General features: G+C 44.3%; 1 protein-coding gene across 15 annotated transcripts in view; it reads right to left on the bottom strand.

The window, feature by feature from the left end:
- TPD52 (tumor protein D52) overlaps positions 1-26,244 on the bottom strand; it is a 105,127-nt gene that overhangs the window by 63,449 nt on the left and 15,434 nt on the right. For 5 of the 15 annotated variants that reach the window (XR_011542966.1, XR_011542965.1, XM_070630383.1 and 2 more), the window contains exon 1: positions 15,471-15,681. The exons of 5 other annotated variants lie outside the window; for them this stretch is intronic. Coding sequence is in view for 8 of the 10 variants with exons in the window: in XM_070630383.1 (XP_070486484.1) it covers positions 15,471-15,666 (196 nt within the window). In the remaining 2 variants the exon portion in view is untranslated. Of the gene's footprint in view, positions 1-13,683; positions 14,429-14,457; positions 14,524-15,470; positions 15,682-26,244 lie in introns of those variants that run through there. 5 more of the 15 variants (XM_070630387.1, XM_008519930.2, XM_070630393.1 and 2 more) reach the window with 4 other exon arrangements.

The raw sequence follows: 26,244 nt of genomic DNA, 5'->3' as shown, positions 1-26,244 counted from the left end.
CCCCCCCAAAAAAAATTAAATAAATCAATCCCAGGGCAATGATGTTTTATCATCATTACCATTTTACAGATGAGAAAACTGAAAATCAAATAAATTATTTAATTTGGCTGAAATCTCATGAGAGTTCTCTCATGAGAGGGAGGAGTCGGGTCTGACACCATGAGCAGGGCTTTCTCTGTCGCAACCCACTGCATCGCCAAACAACACAGAAAGTAAGACTCAACCATGTGGACGGCACACTGAATCGGAAGCAGCATTTGAGCTGAATAAATGACAATAAACAAGGGAATGATAGCTATAAGGGCAGTAAGTGAAGAAGCTGGATTAGAAAGTAAGGTCTGGGGACCCTTCACTGCCAAGCTGAGAATTCTGCAGTTTGCCTACAGGCAGTGAGGCGCAGGAGGAGAAGGCAGGCCAAGGACAGCCAGCAGAGTGGTCAGAGCCCCATTAAGGTCCTCCGGGCGGGAGGGGGCCAGCTGAGACTAAGAAAGGTATGGACAGCGGGAATGGAAGGAAAGGAGATAAATCTCGGTGACGTAAAGGCAGAGAGGTGACAGCTCAGATCTGCATCTTAGATGAGTCCCTCTGGTGACTCCAGAGGAGCAATTTGAGAGGGACAAGCCCAGAGGCAAGGAGATGGGTTAAGAGACCCTGCAGTATACAAGTGAGGACAAAGTCCTCAGCTGGGAGGGCCCTGGCGGTTTGTGATTGAGAATAAGACAAAAATTCTGAGAAATATTAGGACAAAAAATTTACAGGCCTTGTTAGATGACTGTGTGTAGACAGCGAAAAAGAAAGAAGGATGACCTCCCAAATTATAACACAGAAGACAGGGCGGATGGTGGTGCCACCAAGTAAGAAAGAGAACACGGGAAGTTAAGCAGATTCAGAGAAAAATAAATACCATTTTGGTCAAGTTCCCGGGATATCCAAGTAGATACGCTGCATGGGCATTTGGAAGTGAGATTCTGAGATGCTGAAGGGAATAGGTTTATAAATCATTAGCACAGAAAGGTAGCTGAAAACTTGAGAATGCACCAGCTCTCTGAAGGAGAATATCAGGGTGGCAGGGAAACATGTGTCTTTTAGAGACGACAGAGAACCTGGAGCCTTTACGTACTGGTCAAAGAGATAGGAAGAATGCCAGGAAAGTCCAACACCTGGAAAGAACGGGAAAGAGAGTTTCAAGAAAATGAATGGGCAACAGTGTTCAAAGCAACAGAAATGTCCAGTAAAATAAGGAGAACTCAACGGCAAGCAGGTGGTGACTGGTGATGTTGGCAACAATGCTTCAGGAAAGCAGTGAGAGAGAGAAGCCTAACTACGTGAGCCGACCATGACCAAAAAGTGAGCAGGTGAAGATGATGAGAGGGGCCTCTCTGGAGATCTGTGCAGCAGGGGAGGCAAGATATTTGACAATACCAGAGAGGGACCTGTGGGCACAGAAGAGGCGTGGACATGCTCCACAGACAAAGGCAGTGTTCTCAACCTGGGCCAGACATCAGTCACGTTTAAAGGCTCCTCTGATGATGCTAATGTGCAACTGAGTTAAGAAGCACTGGACTAGAGATAAGAGTTTATCAAGAATGGAAGAGCAAAAGTTCAAGAAAGAGAGGCCCAAGGAGGTGCAAGAGTCTGGAGGAGGGGCACAGAGTCTTGGGGAGAGATGAAGATGCAAACAGTGCAGGTGGAAGCGAGACAAGACACTGGTATTTCTTTTTTCCAGTGGCAATAAAGAAACAGGCCAAACGTTCTGAGAAATTTTGAATTAACATTTTTCAAACTAACATTTCTAATTTGTCCTTTCGATTAAAGCAAAGATTACCGCATTTCATTTAATCTCAGATGCTACTGATAACGGTATGTATCCTGATTTGAGAATGAACAAAATATAGCATTTTTCTAACTGTTCATTTCCATTATATCATCCCAGTAGTGTCAACATCACACCTCATTTTAGTTTAAGGTCCTAAAGACTGCTGAAATGGTTAAGATTTAAATATGAAATATGACAACACAGCACCAAAGTAGAAAATTTTTCAGGACAAGCTGTCAAACATCGCCAATCTCTAAGGTGATATGGCAAAGTCCTACACAAAACCACTGATGGCCATAGGTTCTATCTGTTTAGTTCTCAAATCCTGTCCCAGAATCACCACCCACGGTCCACGTAGGTAAGTTAGACAGAAAGGAGCGTTCTCCACTGCTGTCCTGAATGGTCCCGCCATGCAGGATGTCTCCACTCTGGGAAATAAGCCGTCCTATGCAGACCACACCAGGTAAACAAAGGGCCAGCATCAATATGGTGACACAATCACAGAGAGGCTGAGTTCTGCACAGTTCGGATAAAATCAGATGTCCACACTCACATTTATGGAGTCTAAAATTCTTCTGCATGTTTGACGTCTGCTTCATTAAACACTTGTATTTTGTTCATTTAAGTAATTCCGATGTTGGCTCCATTTTGGTCTAATTAATTTCTGAAAACTTAAGCATAAATTTGTATCCAAGCATGAGACTATAAATTTTATACTATTTTGAGAAAGCAAAGGGAAAACACGCTATCTAAAATGCCATAATTTATTATTATTTCAGGTTTTATTCTTCTCTTCCAAAGGGAAAGGTTTTTTTATTCGCTTTCATTTTTATTTTGAAACCCTTTGAGATTTTTCTTGCAAACATCCTCTGTTCATCCCAAATGGATTTGAAATAGCCATTATTTTTCTCTGACTGAAATAATGAAATAACGCTTCTGCTTTTGAAGACAAAAGGAAAGTTTATAATTTTACTTTTAAATTCTTTAGAACATTGTCATTTAAGACAGCACATTAAAAGAAATCTTAAATAAACGAAACCCACAATTAGAAACTACTGTCACCAGATAACTGCAAATCTAAAGAATCTTTACACAATTTGAAACATTTCAATACTCTCTAAGCTCTCAATTTCAACTTGACGGCTTGAATGTTTTTGATAGATTATATTTTTCCTGGGTATTGTACTTTCACTTAGTTTACACATATTTTGATAATTTGACAATCACTTTATAAATGCACGAATATAACTGTAGGGTGAAATTGACTGAATGACAAAAAAATTGAGAGAATGTTCACATCTTCACAAAATCTAATTACTTATAAACTCAGAAGATATAGATGACAGCCTAAGTACGGAGCTTTTGGTTCTATTTCTCTAATTCTACAACTCAAATTCTCTATTCACAAAAATGGAACTAGGCCAGGCCTGGACACACATTTTATTCAAATCAATTTCAATTTGCTGCAAATAAATTCTTATAATCCTATATACATTCATTAAAGGAGTATCATCGACAATTAAAAACAAGTTATTGGATTTCAGCAAGATAGCTAGCTGCAGAAGCAAAGAAATGACAGTTGATTCAATAATTTTGTTGGGAACATGCGCTAGCCATTAGGAAAAAATACATCATAATGCTTGATGCCTACCTCAATAATTCCTTACACTCAAAAATACTCCAGATGGAAGAAATACGTGATTGTACATTTCCTCCATCTATAAAAGAAATTACGGGTGGATTTTTTCTCATTTTTTAAAAATTAATCAGAGCAGAAAGAACTTTCTAAAATGACAGAAAACTCATCAAGGAAAAGATGAACAAACGTTACCCCATGAAGACTTGACACATCTATTTGGAAACATCTGTCACAAACAAAGCCAAGTCAAATAATAAGCTGGACAGGTACCTGGACTATGTGACAGGCAAAGGGCTAAGTTTCTTAATATTAAAAGAAGTCACTTAAATCAATAAGAAAAAAAAAATTCTAAGAGGAAAGTTTGATGATATTGGGATGTTAGACAACAGGCACAATCCACTATTGAAGATTTAAACTAGTGCAAATTTTGTACTGCTATTGCAAGATATCTACAAAAATGTTAAATATAGAGACCCCATATATCCAGCAATTCTACTTCCAGGAGTTTATCCTATTGCTATACTTATATCATGTAGGAGGACTTTTTTTTTTTTTTTTTGAGGAAGATTCGCCCTGAGCTAACATCTTTGCCAGTCTTCCTCTATTTTGTACGTGAGTCGCCAACACAGCATGGCTGACAAGCGGTGTAGGTCCACACCCAGGATCCAAACCCAGGAACTCAGGCTACCAAAGCAGAGTGCACTGAACTGAACCACTATGCCACCAGGCCAGCCCCAGGAGGGCATTCTTTATAGCACTGTTGACTATAATGAAGGACAGGAAGAAAGCAGCGTCCATTATGATACCACTATACAATGGATCAGTCTGACTCCATTTTAAAGTGAGATTGCTGTAAATATCAACATGAAAACACATCTCATTACGTTGTTAAAGTGAAAACAGCCAAGTGCTCTGGCAGACTTCTGTGTATTTACCAAATCCCATTTCTTTTTCCTTCAGGGCACAGAGCTGAACTACATTTTCCAGACCTCCCTGCAGTTACATGGGGCATGTGACTAAGGCTGGCCAATAGAATGTGTGTGAAAAGGATGCTTGTGAATTTCAGGCCTGGCCCATGAAAACCTCCCCTGTGATCACTGATGTTCTGTCTTTCACATCCCCAAGGGTGGAAGTAAAACTACCAGATGGAAGGAGCCTGGGTCCCCGAGTTTCTGCTTAATGCAAAGCTGCCGAGGAGAACCACTCAACCAAGGACACTGCACGCTGAACCATAATGTGAGCAAGAATTAAAATTTTATTATGTGAAACCAGTGAAATTCTGAGCTTGTTACAGGAGACATCCTATAATCTGTAACCTGACAAATACAGGTCCCATTTGTGATTTCTAAGTAAACACACACACATGTTGCTACATCATATAAAACATAAAGGTAAATATTAAACCATTAACAGCTGTTCTCTCTCAGAAATGGGTCTAGAGATCAGAGAAGCAGATAGGGACACTTGCTGTTCACTTTATACTCTTCTGTACTGTCTGACGTTTTGTTGTTTTACAGCTACTGAAAATGAGTTCGTGAAATTCAGAGCTGCTGAAAATGTCAAGGGTTATCTTAAACAAACTGCCAGCTGTCCATCGCACTATCGACTGTATTATCACATTACTGAATAAACAGAACAAACAATTATCTCATTTATATTGTCCTACAACTTTTCAGCCTTTATTATTTCACTTGGAATATGTTGGTTTTGTATTATTAGCTTAAGAATTCATAAAATAAAATGTTTTAACCTTTAGCTTTTATTCTGATGTTTACTTATCTTTATGCACAGAAGAAGACACATCATGCCTTATAATGGTAAATTCTGTGCTCGAAAAGTAAAATATTTGTGAATTTCAGGTACATTCCATTTCTTCTGTCTAACTTACATGAACAGATAATAATCTATCCCTGAATGTTTTATCTTTTCCATCAAAATTTGCAATAATTTTTAAAACATTCACTTCTTCACTTCTTTCATGTTTTCTAAATTTCTCCAGATCATCTTTCCACCTAGAGTTTTTGGGGGGAGAGAGGACAGAATGCTACCACAATGACTTCATCCTCCGTAATGTTATATTCCAACTGTAAAAAATATAAACTATAGGATCTTTTAAAACTTTAAACCTTTTAGGTTTGCTTGAATGTCTTATAACCAGCAGGTAAATTTTGGTTGATACATTCCTTCCCTTATTTCTGAAAATTTAAATGTATAAGCAGAATCCCAGCTTGATACTCTCTCCTTCTCACCTCCTTATTTATATTAAATATACATGAGTTTACTGCTAATGAAAAGTTCTTGGCTGTTCCTACAACACACATCTGCTTGCCTCAAAAAAAAAACACAAAACTTTTGAATAATTACTATTACAGTCATGTGTCACTTAATGATGGGGATACATTTCAAGAAATGCATTGTTAGGCGATTTCATCATTGTAAGGACCTCATAGAGTGCCTTACACAAACCTGGATGGTAGAGCCTACTACACCTGGGCCACATGGTACTAACCTTATGGGACCACTGCCATATATGCACGCAGTACATCATTGACTGAAACGTCATTATGCAGTCTGTGACTGTATTTTAAAAATCACAACCAAACACAAAATATTGAACAAAAGGCTAATTGTAAGATAATTAATTAAAGCATATGATTTATGTTAAAATTAAAATTATATTAAACCTTATTATACAAAAAGTCATATATCCACTAAATTTATATAGAAATTCACATACAAGCATCACACAATCTGTTACGGAAGTGACATGAACAGACAAATTCCCACGCATTGCAAACAGAACGCCAGACAGACAGAAATGTCAACACCAGACCTGTTCGGTTGAGTCACACCTAAGTGCTCACAGCTCTTCTTTGCTCTTGCATCCTGTCTTCATGGGTTTGGTGGTATGGTTTTACTTTTTCCTTAAGGAACCACAATTCATGTTCCACAGTGTACACAGCGGATTTCACCTACGTTGGCAACTGGAAAGGCTGCAAGCGACAGCATTTCTCCCATACCTCTCAAATCCCTCTCTCCTGTTGTATTTCTAAATGTTTACCCTGGACAAGAGGATAATTACGGCACACGTTTCAGACGCTGAAGAGGGAAAGTGATTCAGCTTTAAAGGTAAGCAGCTGAGGAGTTGCACCTGACTGGCTCAGACCTGGAAGAAAGAAGCAAGAGCACAAGCTGAGAGGACGGGGCCAGGTATGACCGGGCCTGCAAAAATGGTACACGTTCGGAATAGACATGATGAGAAGGGTGGGAAGGATGAGAGGGAACTGACACAAAGAAAAGCACAGAAAGTCTGCACTATAGGCTGGATGAAACCACTTTTAAGAACTTCTAACTCATCCAGTAATGCCTGGTTGTAAGCAAAGGCCACATCATGTCACTGCAAAGCTTAAACCTCTGCGAAGGCTCCCACTGCCCTCAGGGCCAAGTTTACTCCTGACTGTGGCACAGAAGACCCCCTGCCCCCCAGTTCCCTCTGGTTTCTGCATACCAATCCCAACACACTCATGTGCGAACCATCCAGGTCAGTGAGCAATTCTCCAAAGAGCTCCTGACCCTCAGGACGTGACACGTGCTGTTTCCTCCAGGTGCTCTTCTTGCCCACAGCGGGGAGTGTCAGCCACCCTCTTAGCCTGAACCGGACGACATGAAGTCTAGAAATCACAACCAAGATACTAGGAAAAAACTCTGCAAGTTTATAGCTTGAAGTAACATTCTGTGGTCTGAGTTCACCACGAAGATGCAGAGCTCCCCGCTGGACTGGGGAGACGTCTAGCGGAGGCGAGCTGAACGTTGCCCATCCTCCAGAGCGAGTTCACCCCTAATCCAAACCAGGAATATCTTCTTCCCAATAAGAGCCTCCACTCCTCTACAATATCAGCTAAAGGATGGGAAACAAACATCTGACTTCACGGCTCCATTAACGAGAAGAGGAACCATTATAACATGTTTACACTGTGTAAAGATCACCTAAAGAGAGAGTGTAGGCAGAAAGGAGAGAAGGGCCAGGAAGGCTTTGTGTTGAGATGAGGGAGAATCAGTAAAGATGACCCATTGCGATGTCCCGAAATGATTCACCGACTAGAGGGGACACGAGCGGACCAACCGGCCCAATGACTCCACTCTGCTTGACTGTTATGTTTCTTTCTGGTGTTGCCAAACTATTACTCTGATCAAGCTGCTTTGTCGATCACAGCATACTTATTTCACAGCAAACACCTAGCACAATGTATGCCCTCAAATACTAATTGGTACACTAAGGAATACAGACTCCCTTTTAAGCGCTAATCTGATCTTATCTAATATTCAGGTGGAATCTGCTTCCTTCATTTTTCAAAAGATCAGTTTGTCTCCTATATCCTCCACTCCTACTACTCCAGGGCCAGAGTTAGAGCAGGGACCATCGACAGGTGGCTTCTGCCACTTACGAGGTGTGTGAAGTTCTGAAACAAACTCTCTGAACCTAAAGTTCCTCATCAATAAAATGTGGATAATAAAAATCTCTCTCATACAGTTGCTGTGAGGATTAAATCTATTTTTTTTTTAAAGGTAAGCATTTTTATTTGAGGTTTTAGGTAAGGGAGGGAGAGGATGAGCTGGGGTCTTAGGTAGTGGAGGGGGAGCATGTGGCCTTGCTAGTTGGCATCTTCTGGACAGCATGCATTTGGGCTTGAAGACTGAATTTGTTTTTTTCAGGAAGCCCTGAGCTAATAAAATCTGCCACCAATCCTCCTCTTTTTGCTGAGGAAGACTGGCCCTGAGCTAACATCTGTGCCCATCTTCCTCCACTTTATACGTGGGACGCCTCCACAGCACGGCTTGCTAAGTGGTGTGTAGGTCCGTACCTGGGATCCAAACCGGTGAACCCTGGGCCACCAAAGCAGAGCATATGAACTTCACTATGCCACCGGGCCGGCCCCAAATCTTTCTATGTTTGCAAATCATTCAGTACGTGGTAAACGTTCCAGAACTCATTACTGAAATTATGATGACTGCTGTCTGTGAGTGAGGGTTCAGGATCCCACAGGCAGATCTATCTGTAAACCACCCCTTCCTCCTCCACACTGACACGATACAACAGTCAGCGGCCACAGAGACTAGTGCCTCTTGGACTAACAAGATACCACGGTGAGGATGAAGGGGAGTTATGGCAGCATGAAGGTTTTAAGGACAGGACTGGAAGGGAGACTTCCTTTTGCTATTCTGTGCCACCCCCTATTGATTCAGAGAAACACAGCCCTCCTGCTTAACCGACCCGAGGGAACAGTGCCCCTAAGGAGATACAGGACCATCGGGGAGGTCCTCTAGCCATGGAACAAACAACAGGCTGGAAGAAAAGAAGTGGCAAAAGATAACCTGCCAATTAGCTACCCTTAGTAACCAGCTGCCAGGGGTCCCATGCCACTTTTGAGTTCTCGCTTCGTAGCTTTCAGATTCTAGCAATGCAACTAGCCATAATGCCCTTTGATGCTGATGGAAAAGGAAGATTCATTCATTCATAAAGATAAGTTCAAATCATAGCTCCAGCATCTACTAGCTGTGTGACCCTGAACAGGTCACCTATCTCTCTGGTCCTTTTTTCTGTATTTGTAAAACTGCAGTAACCACACATAGCTTGTAGAGCTGCTACCAGGAATAAAGATGACATTCAGAAGCGCCAGTCCTCGATGTCCACTATGTTTGTTCCCTTTACTTTTCTTCTGTAAATAGAGGTCCCTCTTCCTGAACCACTCCAAACCTTATCTCAGGGCACAGCATACTCGGGCAAATAGGGACTTTAGCCCTCTGTCTGACCCCGAGAGGGTCCAGGGATGCAGCAAGGAGCACTGTGGCCGACCATGGGTTGTCCATGTTTAAGTGCCTGATGGACACCAACGCGCCTCAAATGCAAAATTAAAACTGAATTTTACTTCTTCCCTCTAAAACCATATATTCTTCCCTCTGTTCACTGGTGTTCCTCCTGATTTCTTATTAACAGCACCACCAGGTTCTCCAGTCATCCAGGCTTAAAACCTCCACACTTTTTACTTCTTCGACCCATCCGCCAGCTCAGCCAGAGCACTAACAATCCTTTCTTCAGTGTCCTTCAGCTCCCTTTCTTCTTTCCATCCCTCCTACCACACCTTGCCTAGGCCACATCACCTCCTCAGTTCCAAATGAACTACCTGGAGAAACTGTCTCAACTTCCCAACCTGGAGTCCAGGAACTTGACGATACCACTGATGCTAACAAAGAGGACTCACACTTCTTGGTACATTTGGGGGAAGCTGGGCAGTGAGGAAGAGGGCAGCAAGGAGGAAGAAGAAGAACACTATTATTTTTTAGGACTGAAGTTTCTATTACATCATGTCAGCACAGGAAGATGAAGACACAGGGTTCTGGTTAGAATTTAGATTGGGGAAGTCATCCAAATACAGAAAATAACAAATAACAAAAACTTTTTCCCCATACATAATATTCCATGCAGTTCATGACAGTAGACACATGTGGATCCTAAGCCACAGTCATATCTATTTCAGGGATAGTAAGAGTAAGTGTTAATTGTGTACTTACTATGTGCCAGGCACTATGCTACATGATCTACATTATTCTCTCCCTTGGTCCTTACTGCAACCCCAGGAAGGGGTTGCAATCGCTGAAGTATTAAAACTGGCAGTAGGGATGGGGGAGAGACACTCCCCAGAGCTAAGAGGAAAATGCTTTGCCTCCAGTAAGAAAATAAGCGTGTAGTACCTTGGGGTCTCCAAAGCCTTTAACATTCATCATCTCATTTGATTCACACAATAATCCTACGAGGCAGGAATGACAGTAGTTATCATCTCAGACCTACAACTAACTAAAGCTCCCTCAAAGTCAGTGCAGGCCCGTCTCCTTGACTTGAAATATCTCTGCACAGTTTCTGTCTAGAGCTGGTGGCAAAAGTGAGCGAAGGAGATTCTGCCGCATTGCCAGCGTCTCCTCTCTGTACCCTCTCCTCCACAGATGCCTGGAAACCTTTCCCCCAGGAGTAAAGCCAGCCAATGGAGCTAAAACAACAGCGCTACAAAATGTAGCCAATATTTAAGCTCTCCAGGCCAGAGAAATACAGAGAAGAATTCGAGATGGGAGCCAGCCCAGGAGCAGTCATCACTCTGGTGGAAGAAACAAGGGACATGGAAAAGTCTGTCTTTTTTTTTTACTCCAGGAGGCTACGCTGATGGTAGAATCTACAGCAGTTCTCAAACTTCAGAGGTCATCAGAATCGCCTGGAAAGCCTTGAAAATACAGATCACTGGGCCCCACCAGAAATTCTGACTCAGCAGGCTTGAGATGAGACCTGAGGACACGTATTTCTAACAAGCTTCCAGGGGCTGCTGATGCAGGTGTGTCCCATAACCTCTGAGACGCACTGCTCTTCAGATGACGGCTGCTTTTTCTTCCACCCAGGTCAGCGTGCCAAATTATGCTTTTCCTTCCCTAAATCACAGAACAACCCTTCCTAGCCAGATTTTAATAAGCAGAAAACCTAAAGGCACAATACACCTTTTCTGACGTCTGTATCAAAATCTTAAGAGAGGGGGCGGGCCCCGTGGCCAAGTGGTTAAGTTCGTGCGCTCTGCTTCGGCAGCCCAGGGTTTCACAGGTTCGAATCCTGGTCACGGACATGGCACCACTCATCAAGCCATGCTGAGATGGTGTCCCACATGCCACAACTAGAAGGACCCACAACTAAAATATACAATTATGTACTGGGGGGATTTGGGAGAAAAAGGAGAAAATAAAATCTTTAAAAAAAAAATCTTAAGAGATTCTCTCTCAGCAGGAAAACTACTTCATGGTACAATGATTCAGTGTTCTTTTAGGATGATACCTTTCCTCTCTGATATATGGAAGTTAATGCCTGATCCTGGTATCACATTTCCAACCAAGGTACTTCCAGGGAGACCATTTCCATTTGTGGGGCAGCTATGTCAACAAGCTCCTATTTGTTCTGAAATATATTAAACCCAACACAGCCAAACCTGAGTCACCATCTTCAGTCAAGCTGAACTGTGCTCTTCCACCGAGATCCCCTACAAAGGCACAACCACCACTCCCTCTGCTGTGACGGTGGCCAGCCTCCAAGATGCCCATGTGATCTGTGCTTCCTGGTTTTCACACCCTTGTGTAGACCCTCCCACACTGTATCCAGGTTGGTCTATGTGATGAATAAAATACAGAAATGAGGTAGAACATGTGACTTGTAAGGCTAGATCACATAAGACATTCTGGCTTCTGGCTTCTGCCTTTCCCTCTTAGTCCAAGAGAGCGAGTGTGTCATGAACACAATCAAAGAGGACCAGGCAGAGGTCCACACAATGAGGACCTGAGGCCTCCTGCCAACGACCATGTGCATGAGTCATCTTGGAAGTGGATCCTTTGGTCTATTCAGCCTTCAGGTGACTATGGCCCCAACCATCAACTTGACTGCAATCTCATGAGAGACTCTGAGCCAGCCCACCCAGATGAGCTGCTCCAAATTCCTGACACAGTATTGCTTGTTTTAAGCCACTAAGTCTTGAGGTAATTTGTTATACAGCAATAGATAACTAATATAGCAGCCCAATCCAAAAATCTGAGACATACGAAACCTAAGGGTCCTCAACACGAAGAAGCTGAAGAACAGGGATGCCTGGGGAGGTACTGAATTCCCCTTTAGTAGATGGATTCCAGTGTAGGATGCAGAACCATCAACAGAGATATTAAAGAAGGATACGTGCAGAGTAACTCTGTTACTTAAAACCACAAGATCCAATGAATTCAATTGTCCTAAAGTTCTCCCCAGTCTAGATGTATACACTGTCACCATCAAAAAAGCCAGAACAGAACAGTCAATAAACTGACTAAAATCCATCCAAAGCTTCCTCTTCAGAACTTTTGAAATAACACATTATTTTGATAGGGAAAAGTGGTCACACAGGAAGTTTCCTTGACCATTTTCATTTCCACCTCCCACTCTCTCAGACAAGCTGGCTCACTTTCCCGGCCACATCCAACAAATTTTCATCTCACTGAACTAGCCTAGCCTAGTTTCTCACCCCACCTGCCCCTGGGGAGAGTTCTAGCACAGCTCAAAGAGGAAGCCTGAATATCATCTGTTTGTTCCTCTGACTGAAATTGAGACACTCTACCTCCTAAGGCACTGACTTTCCAACGTTTTTGATGTTTACATCACAAGCACACATACACACACACACATTTACAATTAAAACTGTATTTTCCAAAAACGACGCTCACCATTACAACATGCAAGGCATTTCTGGATTATTCTGTTCCACTTGGTTTTTGGAAATTGCTGGTCAGAATCCACATCTCATTAACAGGTGAAAAATACATCCTAAGACATACTCCTGAACACTCAGCAGCTCCTGAAACCCTCAACGTTAGAAATAAAAGGGAAAAAGCGAAAATAATAAACTCCCCTCAGCCCCAAGCATGTATAAATCCTTAGTTCCACTTCCCCACATCCATAAAATACACATTAATGCTTGGGCTTCGCCCAGACAAGGACGACCTCAGGCAGTTTCTACTCAAATATGATAATTACTAGGCCCTAAAATTCTTCTAGTCCTACAGCTGGTGACTGGAAAATCCACAAACAACCCTCACAAGAATTCCCCTATCACTCACACCAAGTCTGGCTCAAAGGCAAATTTTCAATCTTGTCAAATTTTTTTAAAGGAAGTAGAAAGGCAGCAAAATAAAACATCCGCAAGAAACCAAATTTGCTTGGACAGGGACCAGCTAAACAAATTTTTGCACTTCCACAAAATGGACCACTGGTTGCGGCTAAAAGAGTAAAATCAATCAATCGAGACGGAAAGCAGATTAGTGGTTGCCTGGGGGTGGGAATGAGGAGTGACTGCAAATAGGCACAGCGCTGATGGAATTGTTCTCAAATTGGATTGTGGCGATAGTTGCACAACTCTGTAAGTTTCCCAAAAATCACTGAATTGTACACTTAAAACAAGTGGATTTTAAGGTAAATTATATGGTAATTATTTACGGCAAATTATACCTCAATAAAGCTGTTTAAACAAAAAATCTAGCCATCTGTGTTAGATAAGAAAAAACAACCAAGAAGATACATTCTAGTTAAAACAAAGTATAGAATAACGTGTACGACAGTCAAAGCATAGAATAATGTGTATGACGTTCCCATTTGGATTTTTTAAATGCCTATACACATTACCTGCATGGACGTTTCTGGAAGGCCATCTAAGGAGCTTGATCATGACAGTTGTCTCTTGGAAACGGATCAGGCATGAGAAAGTTCAATTTTAACCATATATCCTTTGTACTGGTTTAATTCTTTTGCCATGAGCATGTACTATTTTCCATAAGTGTGAAAATAAGTTGGTGAGAACCCCCAGAAGCAGGACTCTCACATTAGTCCCAAATTAACTACAGTGCCAGTTAACACTGTCCTCTGAGGGAGGGACCAGCTCGGTCCTTCAGAATTGAAACATTTCTCAGTAGAAGACTATGTTAAAAAGGTCACTGCCTTTGACAATAAGATACCAAAAGTGACAGAATCCTCAGTCTGAAAGCTTACTGCGTAAAACCCAGCAGGAAGAAAATTTGAATGCCCCGTGAGGGGGAAAACATGGTTTCATGAGATTTCATAACCAGCTTCTGCTTCGGCAGGTGCTGGAACAAAGCTCAGAGTGGTTTCTGCTTTGCAGTGAGGAACCTGAAAAGGCAATCGATACGTCCTCTACAAGGACGGGACTCTAGGCATCCAGGGAACGGAAAATCTACTCCTCATCAAGATTTATCAAAAATAAAAAACAACATACAAATGAAAAAACTAAAAACGAACCCCAAAAGGCTGCTGAACACCACACTCCCAAAGCTTGCACCCAGATCCCCTTTGGTAACCGCCCAGATCAAGGCCTGGGTTCTGCCTTCTTGCCTCCCCTCATTTCTTTGCTTTCGTCGCCTGGGTACCTGAGCGGGCTCTCACCTGGCTACTCAAGGACACAGACACTCTGAAAATTAAGAACTTGTGGCTCACCACATCCCCCTCTCCACGAGTTCCCCAAATGCAGCCATCTTCTGGCCTTCCGCCCACAGCGTCATCACTCAGCCTCGAAGGCCAAGGTAATCAGAATTTGGACCATGAAATACTCGCATTCCCAACTCGCAGACACGAGAAAGTTCTCACACCCAATCTGCATCCAAGATCATTTGCTGCCCCTCCCACCCAGATGCTCACCTGCTTGTATCACATCTTCTTCCGCCCCTACCACCCTTGACAAACATCCACCATCACTGCCACCTCTTGCCACAAGACCCGCCCCCCTCCCAAGCAGCCTTGTGCAGGGGCACCAGCCCCTCCCTCGGAGCCTGCCTTGTTGCTGCACAGCCCCCCAGAGTGTTACCCACCACTGCAGCCCCCACTTCCACCTCATCTATGTCTCAACTACATGATTCAACTTTCAGTCACCTGTCGGCACTGAACACCTGCTATGTGCAGGACACTGGCGAGGAGGGGGAAACGATGGGATTTCTGTAGATAACATTTAGGACGGTGTTTTGTTTTGCTTTTTAACAGCAGCCTTATTGAGACATAATTCATACACAATAAAAACCACCCTTTTTAAAGTTTTCAGTCCATTCACAGTTGTGAAACCATCACCACGATCTAACTTTAGAACTTTTCATCACCCCGAAAAGGAAACCTCCCACCCATTAGCCTCTAGAAGTTTTTATGAGAAAAATTTTTTTCACAGTTTCAGACTTACAAACTTAAACATTTAACATTATAAAACGCTCAAATTACCCAGGCTGCGCAGTAGATGATCCAGACGAACAGTTAATAATTACCCACTGCCGTGCCGATGCCACCTAAAGGGCAGAGTTGTGCAGTGTTCCCTTCGTGGGGGAAATTCGGCACAACTATTAAAACAACAAGCAAAAGAAAGAGCAGTTTGTATTTGAATAATGCCTCATGGCTTACAAAATACACTCAAATACCGTGACTTTTCTCTATCCTCCCAAGCATCTCAAAGGTACCCAGGACATTTGCAAGTGGGGAGCCTGAAGTTGGGGGCACACGCCTGACCCACATGGTCCCCCAGGCGGGTCCCCCAGCCCAGCTCTTCTCAGTCTCAGGCTTTATTCCGCCCCGGGAGAAGTGCACGAACAGCTCCGCTGGCAGGCCTGTTACCATGAAGCAACTGCAGTTCCTTATCTGCCTGGAAGAAGAGAGGCCTATTGATGCTCTCCGCACAAAACGCGCCTTTGTCTAAGCGACGCCCCAGAGACCCCTCGCGCTGGTCCAGCTGCGGCGCTCAGACCCCGGTTCGTCGGCCCGCGTGAATGCTGCTCCTTTATTTGGGGGCGAGAACCGGAGCCCCCTGCAAAGCCCAGGTCCTGGGTTCTCCCGGGGTCACCCGGGCCATGAAGAGGGGAACCTGACCCACCAGGACCAGGAGCCCTGCCTTGCCCAAAGAGCCGGGAAGACAGGCTCCAGTGAGAAAGTTCTAATTGAAATGCGGTCGAATTCTAATTACTTTACAGCTGTCTCCAGCTTCCTTACTCACCAAATGCTTAATATAACCTGAGCCCCGGGGAACACGGGCTCCTTCTCAACCAGAGACGCCAGCCGCACCTTCCAGGAACGTTCACGATTGTTTCACACGTGAGGCAGAGTTTCACGGGTGTGCTCAATGGTCGCTAAACCTCTAACAGCCTGATAGAGATTAACAAATTCTGAAAAGTCACCCACGGTGAGTATCAACGATTAAGGCTTCCCTGCGGCTACTGAAGACACTCAGAGGGCAGGACCCCTGAACACGGACGCCCGCGCGGGGCGTGCCGCACACGATGATGCCACGCGGGGACACACCGCACACGCACGGATGCACACGCGGGGACACACCACACACACACAATGACTCCCACGTGGGTACACATCACACACAATGCCCACGCGGAGACATACCGCATACGCACCGATGCACACACAGGGACGTACCCCACCCACACTGATGCACACACGGGTACACACCGCACACGCACCGACGCCCACACGGGGACACACACTACAGGCACTGATGCCCACGCGGAGATGCACCACACACAATGATGCCCACACGGGGACACACCGCACACACACCAATGCCCACACGGGGACACACCACACACATAATGACACCTGCGCGGGTACACACCGCACACGCACTGATACACACACGGGGACACACCACACACTCACTGATGCACACGCAGGTACATACCGCACACGCACGGACACCCGCGCGGGGACACAACGCACACGCACAGACACCCACGCGTGTACACACTGCAGACGCACTGATGCACACACGGGGGACACTCCACCCATGCAACGATGCCCACGCAGGGACACACCGCACACGCACTGATGCACACACGGGTACACACCACACATGCACAAACACTACTCCGCAGGCACTCTATTTTTACCTGCACTGGTTCCATACAGTAACAAATTCTACACAACATAGATTTATAAAATGGTGGGTGTAGTGCACTCTGGGAAATTAAACATTTCTACCCTCCTCCATTCTTGCACCACTCAAAAACAAAAAGGTTGCAGGGGTCAACATTACCAAACCAACGAGCCAGGTCACTTCGAATTTAACCTTAAAACCCAGTGTCCATTACAAGTTCTGTCAGCCTGGCAGGAAGAATAAACAAAAAGAGGCATTTTCAGGGACAACACACCTCTGTATGTGTGTGTGTGTGTGTGTGTGTGTGTGTGTGGTCACAGTGGTCCATGGCATTATAAGGCATAGATGAACCACACCACCTCAACGTGAGCAACACTTGGACCATTTCCTTTAAATGCAAACCCCACTTCCTCTACAAACCTGACTCTGCTCCCCAGCTAGCAGTAACCTCTGACCGCTCATATTTGTAACCTGCACCTCTGTACACACACTGCTTTCCGCCTGAGGTCATAGTTATGTACTTAATGTAACTCCTCTACTAGAGGAAGCTGCTTGAAGGCCTGTTCCACCTCCCATTCCTGCCCTCAGGGAACTCACGCCACACCAACATCAACTTCACCTCCCAGCCATTTCTCATCCCCTAAATTCCAGCTACAGAGGCTCTGAACCGAATTTCCCACACACACATTACACACAGGCCATCTCTATGGTGATGCACGAGATGGCTTTCGAGGCGGCCGCCAATGAGTGCTGGTAGTCACACCCTTACACAGTCCCCTCCCACACGGTACCAGGGATGGTCTGTGTGACCAACAGGATACAGCTCTTCGGTTCTCTCTCTCTGGGATCATTCGCTCGAAGGGAAACCATGTCGCCAGCAGCCTTCTGGAGAGGCCCACGGGGTGAGGAATTGACACTTCCTGCCAAAGCCCCCAAGTCAAGCTTTGAGATGACCGAAGCCCCAGCCAACAGCTTTACTGCAGCCTCACGGGAGACCCTGAGCCCGAACTACACAGACAGCCAGTTTCAGATTCCTGACCTTCAGAAACTGTGTCAGATAATAAATGTTTGGTTTTTTTTTTAAGCTGCTACATTTTGGGGTCATATGATATGCAGCAATAAATACTAAAGCAATCTCCATACCACCTTCATCTGGAATGTTCTTTCCCAGGCCCACGTATCAAAATCATCAAAATTGAGATCCAGCGAAAGCAGCTTATCTTTGACGAAAATGCTTTGGGCTCCCCCTCAACGAGAATCCCTTACTCCTTTCTCTTAATTCAAATTGCACGGGTCACTCTCTCAGAGTGAGGTTATTCTGTCTTATGTGGAGATGAGGCTCACAGGCCCGCATCCCACACAAGCCAGAAGCTCTCTAAGGCACAGACGAGGTCTTTCTTCTCATCAAGAGCAGTGTGTCCTCGTCCAGTCAGGAAGTCTCACCCATCCCACCTCTGTGTACTGAAAAAACTAAGAAGCGATACTCTTGGACACTGCGTTGGGCTGTGCCCAGTAACTGTGGAGAGGCCTGCTCCATCAGGGACCGCATTTGGAAAATGGGGAGAGTAGGAGAAAGAGAGGGGGAAAGGCACAACCAGATTGGCCCTGGGCAGAACTCAACTTTTCCTTCCCTCCCCTACCCCCATCCCATCCCTGGTACCCCCATCAGAAGAGAGTGGGGAAGGAGGAACAACTGACAGAAACACTGTGTTCGCACATTCACGGAGGAAGCGGGGTCAAACGGGCAGTTCCGGAGTCATCGGAACACCCCTCTCCAAGGCAGCTGTGATGGCCACCAGCACCTGATGGCCGTGGTCCCAGGGCATGAACTAGAGAATCAGATCGATCTGGATTTGCGCCATAATTCTGCATTTAGGAACCACCAGACCTAGAGAGAAAGCATCCACTTCTTGGACCTTCAGATCTGATACCTTCGGATCTGACAAATTACTAAGGCAGCTGTTAAAAAAGACTAAAAGAGATCAAGCTACCAGTTTATGTGAAACACCCAGAAGGTGTCTTGTCATCTCATCCACTTCCCTTCCCCTCACTGGAACTGGCCTTCAGGAGAAGCTGTGCCCTGAATGGGAAGCTCTAAACCCTAACGTGAGGACCCAAAGCCAAGTCATGGCTATTTGCCGTTGTTGCTACAAATCCCAAAAGAGGCTGCAGGATTGGAAAAACAGCCCTGAAATTCACTTATAGACTTAACATACAGCCCCAATTTAGAAGCTTGGTTCCTTTGGAATACACATTTTCTCTTTGACCAGAACTTACTGAAACTTAGCAAAAGGCCACTGGTAAGCATATTCTAGGACAAATTACTCATAGGATCACCCCATATAACTTATTGTGGCTAATTCACATGCTAACATCCCCCACCTGACTATACCACCTTCCTTAGGTGCCAGAGCCAAGGATTCATTTCACATTTGTTTTTAATGTCCACCATCTTAAAAGCAACCAATTGATCGATCAATTAGAAATTATCCTCCCTAGAACCTACAGATATCACATAACCCTACTCTGGGGACTAAGAAAGCATAAACATTAAAAAACCTACTAAGGATTGGATAGTTCCATTTTCAACATGAAGCACGTTTGTTAAATGTTTAAGATTCTAACATTCCACTGTATTAGGCACCAAAGCAGACAAAAAGAAGCAAAACACTTTACAAAAAATATTTCATTCATGAAATATACAGATTAAATTTTTTTTTTTTTGAGGAAGATTAGGCCTGAGCTAACTACTGCCAATCCTCCACTTTTTGCTGAGGAAGACAGGCCCTGAGCTAACATCCAGGCCCATCTTCCTCCACTTTATATGTGGGACGCCTACCACAGCATGGCTTGACAAGCAGTGCCATGTCCACACCCGGGATCTGAACCGGCACACCCCAGGCCGCCAAAGCAGAATGTGCAAACTTCACCACTGCGTCACCAGGCCGGCCCCTAGAGATTAAATTTTTAAACAATTGCAAAAGCCACATTAGTTCATCTGTAGGTTAATCTGTAAGGTGAAATCCATGTGAAAGATTCCAAAATATAAATTATATATGATAAATTTTGTAATCAGCTTGGAAAAAAAGTTAAATGTATAGTCAGAACCAACCAGGGCATTCATGCTTCTCAAATGAAAGTAATCCTTGTCAGGCAAACAATGGATTTTTTTTGTTTTTTTGTAATATTTTGTTCTTTTATCTACTATGAAGAATCTCAGGATAATATTACAAATAATTAGTAAATAAACTACATATTAATTTTACCAACATACAAGGCGAGGATGTTGCAATATGAAGCCAAATTCTGACCAAAATAATACAGTACTTAAAAAAATACTGAACAGTTAAAAACAGTAGACACATCACAAGATGGGAGACCATAAAGACACTGATCAATACCCAGGACCGACAGGGCTCTTAGGGCTGACGGAGGTTAAATGACCTTGGGCTCCCGCTCCCTTCCTGAAGGGCCCTCGGGGTCTGTCACACAGCTGAGACCAGCACCTGCCTGTCCATAGCAACTGCAGCCAGCCCTTCAGCACCAGGAAAGGCAGCAGACACCTTCGCTGACGTTAAATATTTATTAAGGTTCAGAATATGGTCTTCTTGGGGACGTTCACAGCACACATGACCACCCTTCCTTCAAAAACACCTTTTCTATCAGATTCACTGAAATAGACCTAAAAAGGGAGAGCCCACCACTGGTTCTTTGGGGCAGGCAGGTGTTGGACTGCCCCTTTAACATGACATTCAGTGTCCATTTTGTACATGGCACTCAGTGCCCATTTTAACCAAACCTAAGGGTTTTCAGATTTTTTAGGTCATCTCAAGCACCTCATCCAATAAATTATAACAGAAAAATTAAAATCTAATAAAGGACTATATCCATTCAAAACCTAATAAGCCCCTTAGATCTTGGCTGTCTGGGAAAAATTACACTGTAAGGAGTTACTCTGTGGGTTATTTTTTAATTTGTTTCCACACACCACATGAGGTTCAAACGTGCAGCCATCTCTCTCAGGCCCAGCTGAGGTGCTCCCGGACATTCGCTCTCTATCCGGGGAGCCCTGGTGTCAAAATCAGCACAAATTTTGTTGTCATTTATTAGGGTATTTTCACATGCCAAAGCAGAAGCGCAAAAGTAGGCAACAGATATTCAGGTTTCCTTATGAAAGAAAGGATTTCTTTGCTTTAAAAGCAGAGTCACCCCAGAAGCTCAAAGATACAATAGCGACCTTGTGTAAGCCTGGCTTGGGGCCAGAAGTGATAAATATAAGTAAAGATTTTGACAGCAAGTGATCTTTGAGCCAGCTTGGTGACTGTCACTATAAAAGTGTGAACACATTTTCATGGGACAGCAGTGTGTGTGCAACAGAAGCAGCCGGACGACCAGGGAGCTGCTGAAATGCTGGAACCGCTTCCTCTGTCTGCTTCTCTTTCTCCAGGACCGAACTCAGTGCCTGGCACACAGCAGGTGCTCAAAGGGCGGGCATGCGTGGCCATAAGAATCCTAAGGAGCTTCTCCTTCAGGAGAGCCATGTGTCACAGGACCACCCCCACCCCTAGCAGTCTGCGCTATTAGACAGGAGTACTATTAACAGTGTGACCAGCTAGGAAAACCTAATACAGACATTGAATTTTTATTCAAGAAATGACAGCTTCCTCTACACACCAGGACAACTCCAGACCAAATCAGTGTTTTCACTTGTGTGAGGCAAAGGAGGAAAACAACCCAATTTTCTTGAAACTGAACTTAAAAGTAATGCCCTTTATTCTGAAATAATATTCTTCCTGATTTTGGAGGAGGTGGAGGGATGTTAAAATTACCATATTTATTTTTTTTTTAAATGGGGCTTTTTGTTGGTTGTCTTTAATGAATTGGCAAAACAAGGAACTGACAACCCAGCGTGAGCTCCCCATCCCTAGTTTTAATCTTACCAATCTATGGAATCCAAAATATGAGGAATGGCAGTGCTAGGAAGTGACAGTCAGTAACCCTGCAACAGCTTACCTGTGACTGCAGCTCTAGCCACTACCTGCCCAACTCACCCAACCCATGTCACCGCCCAGGACAGAAGAGGAAAAGAGGAATAACTGGTTTACGAGGTGGAGGCACAAGGAATGCTGCTGTTCGGTTAGAAATATCTAGAGTCTGACACGAGGGAAGAACATCCACACTGAAGAAGTCTGCCAATGACCACGTAAGATATATTTGGACCTACGTCCTCCAGAAACTTTACCTAAGTGAGCCTGTGACTGAGGGCTATTCTGATCCATCAACTGTACTGAGAAAGGAAAAAACAGTTGAATACACTGTTTCAGGAAGTCTACAAAAAACGAAAAAAGGACCGGCCAGCAGCCCAGAGCCCATTTTTAGGCAGAATTTGTAAAGGGCCCAGTCAGCACATTTTTACAATCTTCCCAGCCCTTCTGGGTTTAGCCCCAGATTAGGAGAATAAAAAAAACTACTCAGAGCTGGGCAATAACGTGGTGAACATATAAAGAGTCGGGGTGACACTATCTATTAGAACAAAAATGAAATTAAAAATACACACTCAGTAATTTCACTTCTCCATTTTACCCAAACAGGCTTGCATACAGGAAGAATATACAAAGATGTTTGGTGCAGCGTTCGTTATAATAGTTTTAAAAAAATACTGTAAAGAACAAAATGCCCGTTAATAGAAGTTAAGGCGCATTTATACTCTGGAACACTACGCAGCAGTTAAAAAGAACGGAGTGGTCAATATGTACCAGCACAAAAAGCTCTCCAGGACACAGAGCTGATGAAAAATACAGAAGCACATACGGTACAACAGCACGTGCTTTTCTAAAAGGCACACACATGCACAATATCAATTCTATGAGTGTTCCCAAAGTGTGGCCCCTGAACCAGCAGCCTCAGCGTCACATGGGAACTTGCTAAAAATGCAAATTCTCAGGCCTCGCCCAAGACCTACTGAATCAGCAAACTGCGTCTAGCAATCCGTGTTTGAACAAGCCCTCTGACACACAGTAAAGCTTGAGAACTGCTGGTCCACACAGGTCTGTACACAGGTCCCTAAGGAAAGGTCCGACAGGACTCGCACCACCTGAGGGCCCTGACCAACTATCTTTATCTATATTCTTTTGTCCTTTTTCTTTTTTTAACAAAGAGTATTCATGCATTGCTCCTGTAAGTTAAAAGTAACTTTTTTAGATACTCCAGCTGCTAGGAAGGGATTAGGGGAATGGTTAACCATGCAATCGCAGCGGAAGAAGGCTGGTGAGATGGGAAAATGAGATTCCCTAAGAGTTGTCGAAATGCTGGAGGTCACAAAAATCATGAAAAACAAGCCCAGTAGGAATTTTACTCCAGAACTCTCAACAGAGTTCAGCTGGTCTTACTGGTGTCTTCCGTGGAGAGAGTGCATGACAAATATCAACCCTAGAAGGACAGCTAGCTACCGAAGGATAAAAAAGACAGAATAGGGGCTGGTGGCGTACTGGTTAAGTTCACACACTCCGCTTCGGCGGCCCGGGGTTCAGAGGTTCGAATCCCAGGCACAGACCTACACACTTGTCAAGCCACACTGTGGCAGCGTCCCACCTATAAAGTAGAGGAAGATTGGCACAGACCTTAGCTCAGAGACAATCTTCCTCAAGCCAAAAGAGGAAGACTGGCAACAGATGTTAGCTCAGGGCCAATCTTCCTCACACACAAAGAATAATGCACACATTGTTTTAGAAAAGTTAAACTTGTACAGAGTCTTTTGTTGATTCTTTAGCACACTGCAGTGGCCAATAACACTCCCAGCCCCACTGTCGCCCTTCCATTTGCTGGGCTGTTCGCAGGGCACCAGGGCAAAGGCGACAAGCAGGGAGTTCTGAAACCTGAGTAACAGCCCTTGGTGAGGACATCTTGCCACCATCCCTTCACACCTGGATCAACCCTCTTCAGGGAAGTGGGACTGGAGACACACGTACCCCTGTACTTTATTTCCATTAACGTCATAGTCAGAAGTAAAATCGACCGTTACTGCCAATATTTATGGAGCTAAAATAACCCCACAAGTGTACTCAGGAATCCACTTTAAAAGAAGGTTTACGGAAACCTATAAATCTAAAAATAGGATTAGCTATACTTAATTTTCAGTTAAGAGAGGGCAAGAAGAGGTAACTTATTAATCTGTCTACTGTTGCTACAAGTCATGTTCCAAACCAGGGGTAAAAATAAGGGATATTTTACAAAGTATTATGAATTTTCCACTTCTACATTTTTTTTTAAGTGAGAGCTTAGTTGATTTGATGTCAAAAGTGCATGCTATCGGGGCCAGCCTGGTTGCCCAACAGTTAAGTTCACACGTTCTGCTTCAGTAGCCCAGGGTTGGCTGGTTCAGATCCTGGGGGCGGGCATGGCACCGCTTGGCAAGCCATGCTGTGGTAGGCGTCCCATTTACAAAATAGAGGAAGATGGGCACGGATGTTAGCTCAGGGCCAGTCTTCCTCAGCAAAAAAAAGAGAGAGAGAGCGAGGAGGATTAGCAGATGTTAGCTCAGGGCAAATCTTCTTCAAGAAAAAAAAAAGTGCATGCTATCACCTTTGACACATCATACAATGGTTTTAAAAGCCAACATCTAAAACGGCCTAGATACTCTTACCTTAACTTTGCGATAAAAGATCAACTAAATTTCCACTCTCTATAACCAGTATCTTCAAATTTCACTGGACAGAAAAAGCTGAATAAAAGTACATTCTCACTCCTGCATTTTCGGGACATCAGCTACTCCAGTTTCAAGCTTTATTCTCTTGGATATTACGAGGTCGTCACATCACAACCCGCTTGTTCTTTGATACAAGTAAAACCCCATCGCGAAGTGATGCAGAACTACAAAGAAACAGCTGCATGCCGTTCGATTTTCTGGGCCACGCTCCTCCACAGCATAGGGAAAAATAATTTCTTTTTTTAACCTGAGAGCAAGGACAGTTCTCCTTCTCATCTCCCACCATTTAGCCAATTTTTTTCTTCCTTTAACAAGGCCAAATTTTTAGCTTTACCCATTTAAGACACTTGGATTCTTTACCCAGAGAAGATAAAGCAAAAAGTGTGGTTACAGCCTCATATAATAGAAATATCCAAGACAAAAAAATGATTAAATGATTTGCCACTACATCAAGAACAGTAAAGAAAAAAAAATATACCTCACCTCTAAAGAGAACAGACTTAAAACCTGAGAAAAAGAGCCGAGTGGAAGGCGGAAGGTATTACAAGATCATTTGGCAATCTATCTATTCCTAAATGATTAGGAAGCAAGTTAGGCTAAAAGCAAGGCACGGGCGAGAAGTGCCTTTATGTCACTGTTTGTCAGAAAAAGCCTAGGCATGTACTGATAAGCAGCTTTCAGTATCCAACAGGAGCCCTGCACACTGTTACTGCAACATTATTGAGGTGCTGGAATGGTGCAAAGCCGCTGTCTTCTTGGGGGTGAGCTTCCGAGGCGCCCTCTAGAACAGACATTTCTGAACACCCAGCAACAGCCAGAGGAAGGAGGAAGACCGCACCTGCCTCTACCTCCCCCACAGCCCCCACCTGGGGAGCATGTCAACCCTGAACATCCCCTCCACCCAGATCCCAGAGATGACGGGCCAGCCACACCCTCAGGGGACACCGGAGGGGCCAGGCCAGCTCACCCCTCGTGACTGACAGAATCAGGAGGGCACAAGCGAACTCCACCTGGGCTCGGGGTGGGGTGACCTGAGGCAGCGGCAGCGCACGATGCGGGGTGCAGTGCTGCTGTGAGCAGGCTCTTCCTCCTTCACAGCCCCTCCAGCCCCCACCGCTGCATTCAACATCCGCAACTGTGCCTGGCAAACCCAGCGTTCAAGATCTCCTAGGTGAAAAAGGCACAAGCAGGTCTTGAGCTCCCTTTGAACCAAGGAAACCTGATACCCTGAGCCTGTGTTTCAAGTCGATGCTTGCTCTTGCGCGAGGAGCCTGAATACTGACTCAACAGGCCGTGCGCAGGGAGGGAGGGGGCGGGGGACAAAGACCAGCGTAAAGAAGACGAGGTCTGCACGTTGCTTTCTACTTTCATTAAAATATGCTTCTGTTTCCAGTGGTGTATCTGTCCCTTAATGAACATGTATGTTCGACCGAAGAATGATGCTCCGACAGGAACAAGTCAATGTGGGAGAAAAGTGCTTCAGATCACTGAGGTCACTAGGCTTTTTATTGAAAAAACAAGGTTTTACTTTGCTTTTGGACATGTTTCTCCACTAAGAGCTTTACTTTATGCAAAAAAAAAAAAAAAGATAAAGAATGAGTGCGAAGCA

This window comes from Equus przewalskii, chromosome 8, assembly GCF_037783145.1.
Source record: "Equus przewalskii isolate Varuska chromosome 8, EquPr2, whole genome shotgun sequence".
In the NCBI taxonomy this organism is placed as follows: Eukaryota; Metazoa; Chordata; class Mammalia; order Perissodactyla; family Equidae; genus Equus; species Equus przewalskii.
The sequence above is the reverse complement of the archived record's forward strand: the minus strand, read 5'-3'. Positions and strand labels throughout refer to the sequence as shown.